The sequence below is a fragment of the Carassius gibelio genome, chromosome B18, assembly GCF_023724105.1.
Source record: "Carassius gibelio isolate Cgi1373 ecotype wild population from Czech Republic chromosome B18, carGib1.2-hapl.c, whole genome shotgun sequence".
NCBI classification, from domain to species: domain Eukaryota; kingdom Metazoa; phylum Chordata; class Actinopteri; order Cypriniformes; family Cyprinidae; genus Carassius; species Carassius gibelio.
Window position 1 is genome coordinate 15380423 of NC_068413.1, and position 16973 is coordinate 15397395.

General features: G+C 38.3%; 1 protein-coding gene and 1 long non-coding RNA gene across 2 annotated transcripts; both read right to left on the reverse strand.

Annotated features, from left to right (window-relative positions):
- Positions 1–232: 232 nt before the first annotated feature.
- LOC127977682 (zinc finger BED domain-containing protein 4-like) lies at positions 233–1728 on the reverse strand. The gene is made up of 3 exons (XM_052582685.1): positions 1280–1728; positions 986–1177; positions 233–860 (listed from the first exon to the last, which is right to left on the reverse strand). Exons 1-3 carry the CDS (start codon positions 1617–1619, stop codon positions 415–417), a joined length of 978 nt encoding a protein of 325 aa, XP_052438645.1. The 5' UTR covers positions 1620–1728; the 3' UTR covers positions 233–414.
- Positions 1729–5695: 3967 nt separating this feature from the next.
- Positions 5696–10880, reverse strand: LOC127977120 (uncharacterized). The gene is made up of 4 exons (XR_008158095.1): positions 10439–10880; positions 9260–9381; positions 9060–9160; positions 5696–6848 (listed from the first exon to the last, which is right to left on the reverse strand). It is a non-coding gene; the product is annotated as an uncharacterized LOC127977120 (long non-coding RNA).
- Between the last annotated feature and the right edge of the window lie 6093 nt (positions 10881–16973).

Consider the following 16973-nt stretch of genomic DNA (forward strand, 5'->3'; position numbering starts at 1 on the left):
CTTATCACAACCAGGTGTTCCCCATTACCACTCCCCTATATAAACTGTCTTGGACTCAATCATTGCGAAGTCTTGTTTAGCCCCATATAGCATTTCCGAGTGTTTTCCCTGTGTTTGTTTTTCCCATTTTGGATTGTGTATACCACCTAGTGGTGGGCAGAGCGAGGCTTCATGAAACACTGAAACAGTTGAAGCAAAGTGCCGTATTTGTTTCGAGGCTTCGAAACTTTACCGACACCTGTCTCCACGGTGACACCTAGTGGCCAATTGCCCATGTTATCTGAAACAACTTTGACAACAAGCCATTTAAAAATAAATAAAAATATTTTGTTTTCGTTAATGTGGTGATATTTTAAAATCCTATAATAATATCCTATATAATCCTATATCATAATAATAACTAGGTTATTTTGGTCATGAAAAATGAATAAAACAAATAAATCCACAATGGTCTAATTTTTTTTTTTTTTTTTTAAGATTTTTATTCAAAAATATTAATTGCTCTGCTGTGGAAGGGCTTAGCCTACTTCTTTTTTTACTGATAATTTCTCCAGCCTTAGAAAAAATCCTCTCACAAGGGACACTTGTTGCTGGCATGCATAGATATTTTTTAGCAAGGACATACAAATGAGGAAAAATCACAGCTCTCTCTTTCCAGTAACTTAGTGGATCATGGGTTCTTGGCAAAAATGCATCTTTTAGGTACTTTTTAACTTCTACTGTGGCATCTGCTGTGGCACTGTGTATCGCCTGGGTTTCATGGATACGACTATCAAAAAGTTCCCATAAACTGTCCTGGGTTTCTGTTGTTGATGTTGTTGTTGATGATGATGATGATGGGTCTGATGTTGACTGTGGCTCTGAATGAAAGTAAAAACAACAATTAGTTACTAAGTCTAAACTGACAGCATATATGAAGTATAAGTCACATAATTATTCAGATGACATAACTCCATAATGTCAGATGAAGAGTGAAACTGCTTACCAGGAGTTGCTGTGTTTGAACGCATCAGCGAAGCACACTCCAGTGTGATCTGCTTTTCAGCCTCCTGGGCTTTGGCAGGATTTCCAAAACCCACATTTTTGAACCTTGGGTCCAGCAGTGTAGCCAGAGCCAAGGCTCTGAATGACTCGTACCCACCACATCTTGAGTGCAGACCTTCTTGCAGGTGTGTGCCTGTTCAAAACACAAGCAAACCATATTGGTTATATTGATAAAAAATAATATGACAGTTGTGGCCAATACATTACATACAGTAGTATGGTCATTGTGGCCTACCTAATTGTGCAGTTGATTCCTGTGCTGATTGGCCTTTTTTCTGCGATAGCTTGTGCTGCAACATCCTGTAAAGTGGTATGAGCTTTGAAGCAGACACTCTCTGTTCCTCTGACAACTCTGTCGTTGCGAGTTTGAAAGGCTGCAGTAGTGACAATGATTCTTGTATAATGTTATACTCAAAACTTGTCAGCGGAGCCGTATCACTGTTTAAATTTGATAGCGCTGCACCCACTGGCTCTCGTTGCTCATACAAGCGCTGCAACATGTCGTAAGTGCTGTTCCATCTTGTGTCCACCTCCTGCATCAGTTTCAGAGCTGGTCTGCCCATCAAGCCCTGCATCTCCACAAGCTTGTCCTTTGCTTTGCAGCTGGATCTAAATAACCCCACTATCTTTCTGGCTTTCTGTCGTATTTCATTGATGAGTGGGGTTTGATCTAGGGCCTTTTTTACAATTGAATTTAAATTGTGGGCAAAACATGGGACATGCCGAAGGTTCAGTAGCTGGGCACTTAAGATCATGTTGGATGCACTATCAGTCACCATACACTGAACTTTGGTGGTTATTCCCCACTCGGCCATTAGCAAAGCTTTAGCCTCCATGAGATGCTGGGCTGTGTGTGTTTGGTAAAACCTCCTTACACCCAGTACAACAGTTGCCAGCTTTGCCTCTGGTGTTATGTAGTGGCAAGTAACACCAAGGTATCCGTCCATATTAATGGAGGAGCACATGTCAGCTGTAAGGCTAACAAAATCTGCCTTTTTTAGGTCCTCCTTTGTCTTCTCCTTAGAAATGTTGTACCTTTCGGTTACCATCGTTTTAAGTGCCTTCCGGGATGGGAGGACATAGCTTGGATCAAGTTTGTTCACAAAAGCCATGAAACCCTCATCCTCCACGATAGTGAAGGGCTGCAAATCCTTTACCACCATGTCTACAAGAGCCTCATCCAATTCCCTCTGTCTGCCTTTTAAAAGAAAATAAAGATAAAAGATTAAAAGTACTTTCACAAAACTAAATTTCAAAAAAAAAAAAAGCTTTTTCAAGTTTGGAAAAGTTTATGCTCAGTGTGCAAAGACAGATCAAATACAATATAAAATTAAAACAATTAGGAAAACCAAAATGTTGTCTTCAAGCCTATAAAAATATCTATGTAATACAGTGACTAAGTTTGTGAGATGTTACATTTACATATTCAGAGTGAAGCTGTTTTCAACATGATTGGGAGTTTTGGAAAAGATTGACGTTACGTTGTAAGGCTGGTGGACACAAGCCTAAGTCTATTTAAAACTATGGACTTTCTAAACAGTGTTACATGAAGTACATATTATATCAAACAATGTATACCTTGTTTAGATGGCCCAGCAGTGTCAGTAGCAGGCCTAGGTACAGGGGGAATGTTACCATCCTCTGCACACTGCAAAATGGCAGGATGAGTGCTCCTCAAATGGCGCATCATGGATGATGTATTGTTGAAGTAGGCTAGCTGCCTATCACAATACATACATCTCACTTTATTTGGGGTTTCCAAATGGAAATGCTCCCACACCACAGATTTACGGCATCTCTTCTGTGGAGCCTCCATTTCTCTCTATTCTATTAATGTCTATATCTATCTATCTATCTATGAATCTATATATTTATGAAAGTATATATATATATATATATATATATATATATATATATGAATCTCTCTCTCTCTCTCTCTCTATATATATATATATATTAATATATGAATCTATATATAAATTTATATATCTATGAATCTATCTATCTATATATATATATGAATCTATCTAAATTCTATATCTCTAACTACTGTGCTATCTGTCAATATCTAACTTAGCCTATATAAATGTGTCACTATATCTATCCTAACTATCTGTCACTGTCTTTAGTTTATCAGTAAATATATTTAACTTAAATGTACCCTAAATATGACTAACTAAATCGCACTATAAATGTCAATAAATCGTAAACGCTATCTCAAAATCTTTCTCCTCTCACAAAAACCCACGAGGTGAAGGTGCATTAACTCCTCTTTTAAACTTTGTGGCAGTTGAGACAGATGTGCGATTGTGTGGTTTGTTCCCGCCCCTGTCAATCAAACGCAGACTCGGCAAGCGTGCCACCTGTCGGTCGAGACACTTATGAAACGCGCAGAAGCTTCGTTTAGCCATAGTCACGTGACATGGGTGTTTTGAATCACAGTTCGGAGCAGTGTTTCGAAACATCTACGCTTCGGGATCTCGACACTGTTACGAAACGTTAGTTTCGCGTCAGCCATCCCTAATACCACCTCTGATTCTTTGCCACCTGCCTTGACCTCTGCTTGTTACTGTTGCTGATTTTGGATATCCCCTGACATACTTGACGCTGTTCTCCAATCTCTGCCGTTATAACCATTCTCTTATTAAATATACTGCAAATGGATCCGAACGAAATGAGTTACTCCAGGATATTGGTTTGTTTTAACACACAGGGAGTGTCAGCCACATTCAAAAAGTTAACAGCTTAAGTCATTTGTGGATTAATGCTTATTGGAGACGCGAAACTGTTTCAAATGGTTCAGTTCACTTCAGTGAACTGGTTCAAGAAGATCTGGTTACATCAAGTGATTCGTTCGTAAACCTGATATTACTCCACTGCAGTGAACGCACTCACAACAGACTGGAAGAGAAGACAATGCTGAATAAAGTCATAGTTTTTTATATTATTGGACCAAAATGTATTTTTGATGCTTCAGAAAATTCTAACAGACCCTCTGATGTCACATGAACTACTTTGATGATGTTTTTATTAGCAGCTAATAGCCCCTCCTCTTCGAGCACGATCTGAATCAAAACACGAGCGTCCAAAGAAGAAAGAAGCATGCGTTGGAGGACGGATTGTTTCCGGTGCTCGAAGATTCAAGAATGAATCCGGAGTTGAATGGTTAGTAATAAACACTTAACACAACATAACTCTGAGAAGTTAATCTATGTAGTTGTCGCTTTCCATTACGGAATGAGATTCTCGCAACATTTTGATAAAAAAACTATTGTGAAATGACGGCCGTTTCTTTAACAATGTTATGCGACTAAAACGTCATTTTTTCCATCTCGCGATCAGTCATTCCAAAAATCGTGGCAACAGACGCTGGTAGGTTTATATATATATATATATATATATATATATATCACAGCCACCGCACTAGACATTATTATTATAAATATTAATGTAAAGAGACGTAAGTTAGGCCTAAGCGTGTTAATTAATGACAAGGAAAGACCCTTATACTGTGAGCGGCACATGAGGTCTTGATTGTGGCATTTCTTTAAGGTTTAGAATCCAGTAACGATATTCCTCTAATTATTTCGTCTTTCATGAATTAAAGAAGTCTTGTAATCTGTTCAAACACACCCCGCTTTCTAAGTCAGTTGACTGTAAATGTGCAAAAACTGTTTCCATTGCAGTTTTGCTAAATATTTCCACCTCACACGAGCGTAAAACCTTTCTTTTGCAATAAATGGGAGTCTTTTTTGCAAAATTGATGGGTTTCCATTGAGCTTAATTTTCAATTTGCGCGACTTGAAGGGTAATGGAAATGCATTAGCAAGCATTAAGGAGCCTAGCTAATAATCAGCTATGTTTACATGCTGTAACACGCTGTAAGCTGTTCATATCGACTGCCCTTACTACATAACGGTAATGTTATGTTAATGTTAACGGTAAGTATTTAAAGGGGGGGTGAAATGCTATTTCATGCATACTGAGTTTACACTGTTAAAGAGTTGGATTCCCATGCTAAACATGGACAAAGTTTCAAAAACTAAGTTGTATGTTTGAAGGAGTATTTTTGTTCCCAAAATACTCCTTCCGGTTTGTCACAAGTTTCGTAAAGTTTTTTTCGAGTATGGCTCTGTGTGACGTTAGTTGGAGCGGAATTTCCTTATATGGGTCCTAAGGGCATGTCTGCCGGAAGAGTGCGTGCTCCCGTATAGCAGAGCACTGAGAGGCTGCACTGTAAAAAAGAATTTGTTGAGTCAACTAAAAATATTTTGTTACCCCGCTGCCTAAAAATTTTTTGTTATCTTGACAAAAAAAATCTTGTTGAAACAACTTCAAACTAGAGTGGAGTTAGTCCAGGTAACAAATTTCTTTAAGTTGACTTGACTATTATTTTCTAGTCCAGTCAACTGAATCATGTTGTGTCAACAGGGATTTTTTTTTACTTCGATCAATAATCATAAAAAAAATGTTACTCCACTGCCTTAAATGTTTAAATATAGATGACAAAACACTTTTTTTAATGTAATTTATTTAATGATAGAGACAACACAACACTTTCATTCACATTTAAATTGAACAAGCAATTTGCTGTCAACACATCAACTGATAATTGATAAACAAAACAAAAAATGCAAAATACAAACACGTCTAAAGATCTGAACCGACACTTGAAAGTGTGATGTATACTAAATAACATTGGCATGGGATTGAGAAACAAATAGTTGCATTTCAATTCATCAGATCAAAACCACAGGGATTGTTTTTAATTTCATAACTCAATATGAAAATCAGAAGGTTGAACTCTGCATATTAACCCCGCACAAGTTCACATGCACTCCCCCCACCATAATGCAAGTCATGGTCAAAATGAGAAACCAAGATATATGTAATATAATATCACAATTAGTAAAAAAAAATGAGTGTACTGTACATCTGTGTAATAAGATATAAATGGAATGAATTCACATGGAAGCACAAAGATCTAAAGTCAGATTCTAAATTTCATAGCACAACATGACCAGAGGTGTTAACATCAGAAGGATCTTGAAAGTTTCCAAACTCGTCCCCCATCATAATGCTACATACTGAAAATGTGTACATACTGTTTAAGAAAATGAGAGGTGAAAAAACATTTGTTTACATGAGAACATGCATATTCCAAGTCATGACATGATAAACTTTAATGTACATTCTATATAGTGAAAGGCACAAAAGAACCTTTCCTTATAAAAAAAAAAAAAAACACTACTTTTTAAGACAGAGTGCGGTGGAGCCGATGGACACATCATGAACACTGAAAAGTGAAAGTGACATGACATACATTTGTGCTCTTCATTTAACCCATCCAAAGTGCACACACACAGCAGTGAACACACACCGTGAACACACACCCAGAGCAGTGGGCAGCCATTTATGCTGCAGTACCCGGGGAGAAGTTGTGCCTTGCTCAAGGACACCTTATTTGTGGTGTTGAGGGTGGAGAGAGCGCTGGACATTCACTCCCCCACACCTACAGTTCCTGTCGCTGGAGCGAGCACATGGTGGGAGCAGCTGGTCTTCACAAGTTTTTGCAGAGACTCAATGGTGTATTTAATGCGCTGGAGGTGGTGGATGTTCACTGCATACAGACCCATTAGGAGTCTAAATGCCTTGGGGACATGGGAGATGTCAGTGATGACAGGATGTCCAAATGAGACCAATGTTGGTTATTCCTTGGGAAGCACATCACATTGCTGTTCCTCAGTTACAATCAGAATGCCCTCTTCAATTTCTTTCTCAACATCCTTAATGTCACTGGATGGCTGGGAAAAGAAAAAAAAAATTACATTACTTAATAAATTTATAAACGAACACACATATGTACATACACTATTAAAGTTGTGTGTTTTGTTAAAAGCACAGCTACCAATCAAAGTGTAATTCACCTTCAAGTGGAATATATTTTGAAAAATTTAACCAAAAATGAAAGTCAAAATTAAATGGTGCTCCTCAACGGTTTCGTTTAGAAACATTCAAAATAACTTCCTGTATTAAACTGTAAGCCTGTACTAAATTCTTTGTTCTGCTGAACACAAAGAGTTTAAAATCCCATGGGAAGATAAGTGTAAAATACACCCCCAGAACCAACTATTCTAAAAATGGGGGGAAATTATTTTCTTCACTGGTATTCTACATGATTTTTGAATGACATAAAATGTGACAAACCAATACAACTCAGGTTTTTTTTCTTAATCTGATTCTAAGTGTCTAATCTGCCACACCATTTATACAATGATCAGAAAATATATTGGTGTAAATAGGTATTCCTTTTAAATAATAGTCTGTTGCACTGCATGTTCAGAGTAAAGCATGACTCCTAAGGGCCGTTTCATAGTCAACGCGGGAAACGCGAGCAAGAAACGCGAGCGACGCACTCCTTTTCATAGTCTAAACAGTGAACGCAAGCGTCACGGTTGATGCGTGTATGCAATACATGGCTCAAGCAACAGGGGGTAGTGGAGTCGGGTGATATTAGTAGAGTCGGGTCGCGTGATATTCAGATTACAATGGCAACTGAAGAGGAGTGTATTCTGTTGCTGATGAACTATGGTATAAATGTGGATGAATATGTATAAGCAATGTCGCCCCCACCGACAACGCATAGTATTGCGTGAATCGGCACGTCGCGTATCAAAAACTAGGACCACACATTTGGCTACACACCGACGCATAATGGCGGCCGAAGCATAACGATGCGTAGCCTCGGGGACACGTATGCCTACAGATGAGTTGACTATGAAATGGCCCTAAAGGGTTGGTTAACCCATGTATGTTTTATTCACCCTCACGGCATCGTAGGTGTGTATGACTTCTTCTTTCAGACAAATCCAGTCGGATTATATAAAAAAATATTTATGGCAATAGGTGAGTGTTTTTTTCAACAGTCCAAAAGTAGTCAAATAATGTGCATCAATTCATAATAAAAAGTACCTCACATGGCTCTGAGAGGTGAATAATGTCCTCCTGTAGCGAATCCATGTGTTTTTGTAATAAAAAAAAATATATATTTAAAATGTTATTCAAAACATATTTAAACCCTTTTCTCTCACTTTCGTAAGAGCCATTCCGGGTGGATGAAAATAGGACATAGGGGTCATGCATGCACCAGTGATTAGTGACAAACACGGAAGAGCGGAGGAGACAACAATACTCCAATCACAAAGTAGAATCACAAAATTAGGCTTGCACGTATGATAGTCAGTGGAAGAGAAAAAAAAGTGTTTACAACTTTTTGAATATGGATATTTTTCTTACAAAAAGTGCATCGATTTGCGACAGGAAGCCTTTATTCACCCCCCAGAGCCATGTGAGACACGTTTTATTGATGGATGGGTGCATTTTATTTGACTATTTTTGGACTGCTGAGAAAAAAAACACACCTTTCTGCTGCCATTAAATAACTTGGAAGAGCCAGGACAATTTTAAATTCAACTCAGATCAGATTCCTCTGAAAGAAGAAAATCATATACACATAGGGTGCCTTGAGAATGAGTAAAACATGGCCTAATTTAATTTTTTTGGTGAAACAATCCTTTAAGCAAAGTTGCTAATGGCCAATATGCTAGAACTGAACATTTTTCAGGATTCAAAACAGTATTCAGCAAAATAATAAAGAATGGCTATGTCCATAAACAGGGTTTCTGGTGGTTTTATGAAGATAAATTCAACACTTTATAAAGACATTTTAAATACCAATTATAGAAAATTCACGGAATAAAACTGGGGAAAATAATGTCAAATTATGTTCTCTAAATTTTGAAGCTGTTTTCCAATGCAAATATCTACATTTTCGTAAAGGGTTCACCCAAAAAAGAAAAAGAAAGAAAATTGTCATTTACTAAACCTCAAGTTGTTTTAAACCTCAATTAGTTTATTTCTGTTAGTCCCAGTCCCAGATCGTCTAACACAGTACACAGATCATCTAACAACGAGTTACAACCCCAGATCACCCAGATTTCTTCTTCTTCTATTACCTGGACCACATCACTGCAGACTGATGGTACTCAGTTTGGTCATCCACAAGCGTAATCCCAGCAGTCATGTCCTTGATGAATTCCTGCGCAGAGCCTGTGTGCTTTAATAAAAACAAAGGGATGCATTAAACAGGGCCTTACAATTGTAAAGCACATAGACTCCAATAAATGTGCATTTATAAATAAATAAATTTACTTACAACTTCGTCCAAGCTCTACAATGTAAATGCCATTTCCATTATGTCTGCATATCTTTTTGATGGATAACTGCAAAAGGACTCGCTGCGGTCCATCCACAGGATTATTGAATTCTGCGCTGAATCTTCAGTCATTCAAAAATATCATAAACATGAAAAATACAAAAACATGTTAAAACACTGTAAAATAATAAACATACATATAAATACATCTTTACAGAGAAAGACAAATGTATTGACAAGTTTATATTAAATGCCAAAGACAAACTATACCATCCAGACAATGCTTTTAAATGACACAACACATAATTATAACACAATAAAAGGAAATTTAACACATTTGTGTCGATCGTTATTGTATCTCTATTTATACAAGATATATGATATTATTACTTTTATTCTAAAATATATAGATTTAAACGTACGCAATTTACTTATGACCGTATATTCACCATAGACTATATAAAAACAGATATTCACGCAGTATTACACTGGGTTCTAGGTTCTAGTGAGGCACTTGAATGACTAACGTTACTTCAGAAAACTGAAAGAAGAGTTTGTAACGCTACCTTAAGAACTTCATCTGAACCGTAGACTGTAAAAAAATCATCAGAACTAAGCTTATGTCAGCGATATCAAATGTAACGTTAAGTTACGCGCTCCAGAAGAACTCTGAGGGAGGTGCTCATCTATGGTGCTCATTTGTTTCCCTTATAACATGCAGAAAAGACACAGTTCGAGTAGGAATCTTCTTTTTTCTCCTAATGTTTCATCGATGTATATTCTGACGAATGTCTTACGCTGTCAGGTTTAGAGCAGTTCCTTTTTTTTTTTATTCCCGCGGTTCTTAATCCATACAGTGATCCGCGTTGAGCTCTCGCGCTCTGTTTGCACGGCCTCTAACGCAGCCCTGGGCTCAAATAATACATACAAACTGTATTTTTATCGTGCTCCACATAAGTTCAGCTCCGCTGTCCCGCATGGGAGAATATCTGTTTTAATATTTATAAGGAGAATACTGTGGAACCGCCTGTATTTTGAGGCTTCAGAGTGCCGCGAAACGAACATTTACATACAGTAACTTACATACAGAATATAAGACTCTTAAAACAATACTTACTCTTCTGAGACAACAAATGTAATTTTACACATTAAGCCAATAAATACGAATATTTTACTTACCAAAGTTGTATTCTAGTCAAATGTCCAAACTTTGAGGAGAAACTGACTAGAATGGCTGACGACCTTCTTCTCTCTTCAACAGCATTCAGGAGAATGATGAGATCTCGCGATAATTGATGTTGTGAACGTGATATTGCTATTGAATTGAGTCAACAAATTTTTTTAAGTTATGAGGACAAATTACCTAGTTCAGTCAACTTTCAAACTAGTTGAGACACTGAAAACTTAAAATTTTTAGTTGAATGAACAAATTCAGTAACTGCAAGTTGTGTCAACATAAAAAAATTCATTGAAACAACTAAACTGCTAAATAATTTTTTACAGTGTGAGCACAGACATTCATTCACTGATCAGAGTGAGAGCGTCGCGAAAAGTCACAAAAGAAGTGTGTTTTTGGTTGCCAGGGCAAGACAACCCTGCACAGATTACCAAAAAAAAAAAAAAAAAACGCATTAAGGGACCAGTGGATGGAGTTTATTTTTACAGATCATCAACGGAGTTGTGCAAGTGTTTTTGTTTGTTCCCTGCATTTCGAAGATGCTTGTTTTACAAACAAGGCCCAGTTTGATGACGGATTTGCGTATCGTTTATTTCTTAAGGATGATGCAGTCCCAACGAAAAAGGGTGACGATCGTGTGTTGGAACAGCAGGCGGTGAGTAGAACTGCTTAAAATATCTCTGCCTCCTTGTTAGTGCGTCCGCCTCCCATGCCAGTTTCAGCCTCGGGATCTGATTCTGGATCATAAATAAACGGCTGAATCTGACTGTTAGCCATGGTTTTTGGATGATGTTTTTTCCAACTTCCAAACGCACTCAACGCAAAAGCCTACTGGCGCTCGTGATTCTTTAGCTCCGCCCACACGTCACGCCTCCAGCCGGTCGTGTTTTTCCGGGAAAAATCGGTACAGACTATCTTTCTCTTATAAATATAATAAAACTAAAGACTTTTTGGAGTTATGAAGGATGCAGTACTACTCTATAGGTACTCAAGATTAACAGGATATTGAGTGAAAACGAGCATTTCACCCCCCCTTTAATCATAACACAGACTGTTTGCTTACTCAATCCAGATGAATATTGAAAAATATTTTAAACGATTTAAAAAGGCTCGTCCAGAGGAGAAAATACAGTCTGGACCAGAGGTAATAGCAAAGCAAAGAAACACATGTTGAAGATTATTATTCTGACCTTTGTGATAAGCTATTCGGTTAATTTATTTTGAATATTTCCAGGCTTCATTCAGTGCTGCTGAAGCAGCAAGAGAGGCGCAGGGAACGTTAGCTGTAGAGAGAGATGTAGAAGAGGAGGACTGCAGCCAACATGCTGCTGCTGTGGGTGAGCCAGGTGGGGCTGAAGCAACAGGTGAGGTTAACAGCAAACACAGGGAGGTGAAGAAGCAGGGCAGGTCAGAAAAGCAGATTTTTCAGGAAGAGCAGTCCCATTTCTATTTGTCTGTGACTTGGAGACAGGACAGCAAGCACAAGCAACAAGCACAGAGGCACTGGATTTGATCCAGAGTGGCTAATGATGCCTTAATTTAAGAGTTGGCTGTACCTCACACAGCAAAACTGCATAATTTGTGTAATCATGAAACAATAATGAAAATATTTTAATTTCATTATTTTATTAATTGTAATTCTTTGACTGCTGTGTTTGTTTTTTTAGGAATGTTTTGTCGACTATGCAGACAACACAAGCCTGTACCTAAGATAGGCCGCGCAAATAGGGCTTTTGTTGAGGTTGGAGCCGTTATATACAGAAAAGACTACTCGGAACGCCACATCACTATGGAGCACCACCAGGACAGTATCAGATGCCAGGCATCTCTTGCCTCTGGTAGGTTCCAATTTCAAAAACAAGTATAAACTTTTAGTTTTCGAATAGTTTTATTATTATTTTTGTCACAGGCATCTCAGTCATAAACTCGTTTGAGCCCACTATTGTTTTGGAGCATGAGGCAGTCATTGGTGGGTTCAAGTGCCTTTACTGGCTCGTAAAAAATGAACTAGCCCACCACACAAATTATCCAAAACTTTTGAGCCTTGGTGAGCTTCTAGGGTGCGACTACTTCAGGAAATTAAAGGTAAAGGTCACTTAGGCATTACTTAAGATTACATTTAATCTTTACATTAATAAATAAAAATTACAGTCCTTTTTTCCCTTTTCCCAATGTCAAGATTGACAGGAGGAATAACTATAGATCTCATCATATTATTGACGACATGCTTGAGGTCTTAGCAGAGGTCATAGAGGAGCCAATTCTTACTAAAATTAAACCATCACAGGGAATTAGCCTGGAAGTTGATGAGACTACAGATCTGTCAGTCGGCAGGCAACTTGACTTGCATGTCCGGTATGGGAACATTTATTTTGTTTGATAAATTCTGGGTGCTGTTAATGAACTGTGAATTCTACTTGCCTATGCTTTCTCTCAGATCCATAGATAAAGAGGGACTAGTGTTTAATCACTTCCTGGATTTGGTCCATATTGCTGATGGCAAAGCAGACACTATTGTCGCAACTGTCAAGAATATTATCTTAAAGAAAGGCCTCCCAACCGAAAAACTGTATGGACTCGGGACTGACGGGGGTTGTCAGTGATTTGAAAACAAAGGTAATAGTAATTTGATACCATTGTAGTTATCTTCTGTCAATTAATATCCAATAATCAGTCTTTAATTGCAACGTTTCCAGGAAGTGAAGGACAAATGCTGGTTCTCTCAGCATAAAGCCATCGAGACCCTACAGAGGAACCTGAGTGCCACCTGTGCCAATGCTACAAGGACTGCAGAGGTTAGAAGATGTCCAGGGGCAATGGGCCTTTACACATTCTGTGCTACATATAGATTTGTGGTAGCAGTTTACCTCCAAGCTGATGTTTACCACACCTTGCATGCCTGTCCAAAGTCTTTCAAAAAGCACATGTCAACTTTCTACATATCAAGGAGCAGGGAAGGTTTTTTTTTTTTTTTTTTTTTTTTTTTTTATCAGTTTAATTTGATATATTGAAATTAGGGTTGTTTGCAGGTCTACTAAACAGCAGCTATTTATATATATATATATATATATATATATATATATATATATAGGTTCCTGTCACAATTCAGACTCTCAGGAGCATCAGAGAGGCTGGACTGACTCCACTGCCTGGATCATTCCTGCCTTCATCAGGACCTCGATGATCCACAAGGACTTGGAGCCTTCAATATACCGCATGAGGAGGAGAGGAAAAGGAGAGGGCAAGATGTCCACGAAGTGTTGAGGGAGGAGCTGTGGGCCAGATTCCAGCGAGAGGTAAATGCCTTAAAACTAATGAATTTTCCTTTTCCTCTTCTAAATGGTCCTCTATGGCCTGTCCCTTAAAGGATTAGTTTACCTCAAAATAAAAAAACAAAATTCCTAAACATTTACTCACCCCAATGCCACTCAGATATGAGTGGAAGAGAAACTATGTTTTTGTAGGAAAACATTTCTGGATGACCCTTTGAAACTGCATCGATTTAGACTTCTACAATTTGTTTGCCATTTCAGCCCATTCTGTGGAGAAACATCCAGAAATGCTTTCCTAAAAAGACGTAATTTCTCGTCCACTGAGGAAAGAAAGACATGGATATCTGGATGGCATTGGGGTGAGTAAATGTTTAGGACATTTTAATTTTGAGGTCCTTTAATGACTGTAGTTAAGGTGGGTGTAGGCTCTTCCTAAAATTATGCTGATGGTCTGTTCATTGTAGGTCATCCACCCTTACATCACTGGCCTGGAAACACACCTGGACAGACGGTTCCATGATCTGGACATTTTTGGGGCCTTCTGTGTTTTGGGACCGCTTGGTAGAGCTACTTCGGAAGATGAAATAATAAAGGTCTCTCAGCTGCAGACTCTTGACAGGAAATTTTGCCCTGAACAGGAAAATGAGGTAGTGCAGGAGTGGTTCTATTTCAAGAATCATGTTCTCACTGGAGCATTCAAGGTGGGTGTATCAAAATGATTACTAAATTAAACTATGATTCACAACACCAACACAACACAGTAATGCCATGATGGTAAGCCAAATGTTGTTTCAAGAACAAAGACCAGAAGGAGATCCTAAGACTGCTGGTGAGTGAGATTGATGAGTGGGCCAACCTCTACCCCTGCCTGAGCCTTCTTGTAGGCATAGTTTCCAGTGTAAACATGTGAACACAATTTTTCAACAATAAATAGGGCAAGAACTTAAATTTGACAAGCACAACAAATAATTAATCATTTTTATTTATTTTAGTGCATTTTGTGGTAATTATTATTTTTTTTGCTCTGTCCTTAGGTGAAAACAGACCTCAGAAATAAGTTGCAAGGATAACACATGGCTGCTTGTTTGAGGATCTCAATCAATGGACCCTGTCCTGAGGCCTTCCCTTATGATAGGGCATTGGTGTATTTTTTTTCAAAAAGCCGCCAAAAATTAAATGTCCAAACAAAGGGTGCAAGATTTGTAGCTAGTCTGTGGAGCAGTCAGCGTAGGAATGCCTGATAAGTTATCTGATTCTGTTTTGTAAATTAAATATGTGCGCGTCAATAAAAATGACATGAAATATTTAACCCTTTTTTTGTTGTCGTCCCGACATGAGGGTGAGTCATAAATGACATATGACTCACCCTCATGATAGTGCAGAAAGAAGGAGCAATTAGCAGCTATTAGGGGACCGAGACTAGAATGGAAAGGAAATTATAGTATGGGAAGAAAAGGAAAAAAACACAAAGAGGAAGGAAAAAGGTAAACACAAAGGGACACAAGGACACTGAATGAGGTTAAGAAAACCTCCACTCTACCCACTTTTGTGAATTCGCAAACCATGGTGAGGATTATATTTGTTACCTCATGTCGACCGTGGCAGGAGTCCTTGCCAGTCTATTTTGAGATCCAACCATGGGAAGGTCAATCTTTTCCATTGTAGTAGCGGTGGTTTAGGTTTTAGGTAGTCGGTGGTTTAGGTTTGCCGGTTTTAACTGGCAACACACAAGGTATCCTTTTACATATTCTGCCATGTCTTGCTGCATGCCAGGCCAGAACGCCACTTGCTTGAGCATTTCTTAGGTGGCCTTGGCACCATGGTGTCCAGCACATGGTGCATCATGGGCGTGTGTCAGCATCATTCCCCTTTGGCCCTGAGGAACTACGAGCTTTGGTGCAGTTAGTGGCTCAGGGAAGATGCAGTATGTGCTTGACTGAGTGAAGTTGGCGGAGGTCAACTGACTTATCTAGGTCAGGTGAGTGGCAATGGTTGGTAGCACTGGATCTGAAGCATGGAGAGTGAAAGGCTCCATGGCATTGCACTTCATTGACCCCATCAGCACCCTCCACGACCAAAGGAAAGGGTCATCATGATCCATCAACATGGTTCTTGAACCTGGCCAGTGAAAAGCCCAACACTGATCCTCACAATGTACAGTATTCTGCCTGGTACATATGTTTCAATGTAAGGGGCAGCTCCTCCACTTCTACTTGTTCCTCCTATGATAAAGTAAAATACCATAAATTAAGACTACATTACAACTTAAGATCTTTTGTGTCTTTCAAAAGGGGCCTAAAGACATCTTTTCAGCATAAATAGTTATTATGATTCATGGTTTGTGTATTATTGTATTTTCATTAGGCTATTAATTGCGAACCTTTGTACTGTTTTTATTTGTAAGCCACTTTGGACAATAATTCAATAATTCAAATATAAAACGTGAAACTCAGACATTATATAGATTCATTAGATACTATGCAAAATATTTCTATTATGTGTGTTAATTTTGATTGCTAAGGCTTATATCTAAAGATAAATTCAGTATCTCAAAAAATTAGAATATTTCATACAAACAATAATAAACAAAAAAAAAAGAGAATATATTGGTTCTCTTTGATGGAGCAAAGCATTCCTTGGCCTTAATAGAATTGCTGTCACCTGTAAATAGAAAATTTGTTTTTCTCAGTTTTCCACATCTTCACTATTTTTCAATTCATCACTTTTAACTGGCAACACACAAGGTATCCTTTTACATATTCTGCCATGTCTTGCTGCATGCCAGGCCAGAACGCCACTTGCTTGAGCATTTCTTAGGTGGCCTTGGCACCATGGTGTCCAGCACATGGTGCATCATGGGCGTGTGTCAGCATCATTCCCCTTTGGCCCTGAGGAACTACGAGCTTTGGTGCAGTTAGTGGCTCAGGGAAGATGCAGTCCTTGGCCTTAATAGAATTGCTGTCACCTGTAAATAGAAAATTTGTTTTTCTCAGTTTTCCACATCTTCACTATTTTTCAATTCATCACTTTTAACTGGCAACACACAAGGTATCCTTTTACATATTCTGCCATGTCTTGCTGCATGCCAGGCCAGAACGCCACTTGCTTGAGCATTTCTTAGGTGGCAGTACAATTGCTGTCACCTGTAAATAGAAAATTTGTTTTTCTCAGTTTTCCACATCTTCACTATTTTTCAATTCATTTCAATTTTATTCTCAACAATTTGCTAATTCAGTTATTTCTTTTTAGTTTTATAAACTGAGTT

Coding starts and splice junctions, on each gene's coding strand:
- LOC127977682 (XM_052582685.1), bottom strand. CDS start 1,619: ATGCAGGGCTTGATGGGCAGACCAGCTCTGAAACTGATGCAGGAGGTG. Junction 1,178..1,279: donor GGAATCAACTGCACAATTAG/GTAGGCCACAAT, acceptor TGTTTTGAACAG/GCACACACCTGCAAGAAGGT. Junction 861..985: donor TTCAAACACAGCAACTCCTG/GTAAGCAGTTTC, acceptor ACTTTCATTCAG/AGCCACAGTCAACATCAGAC.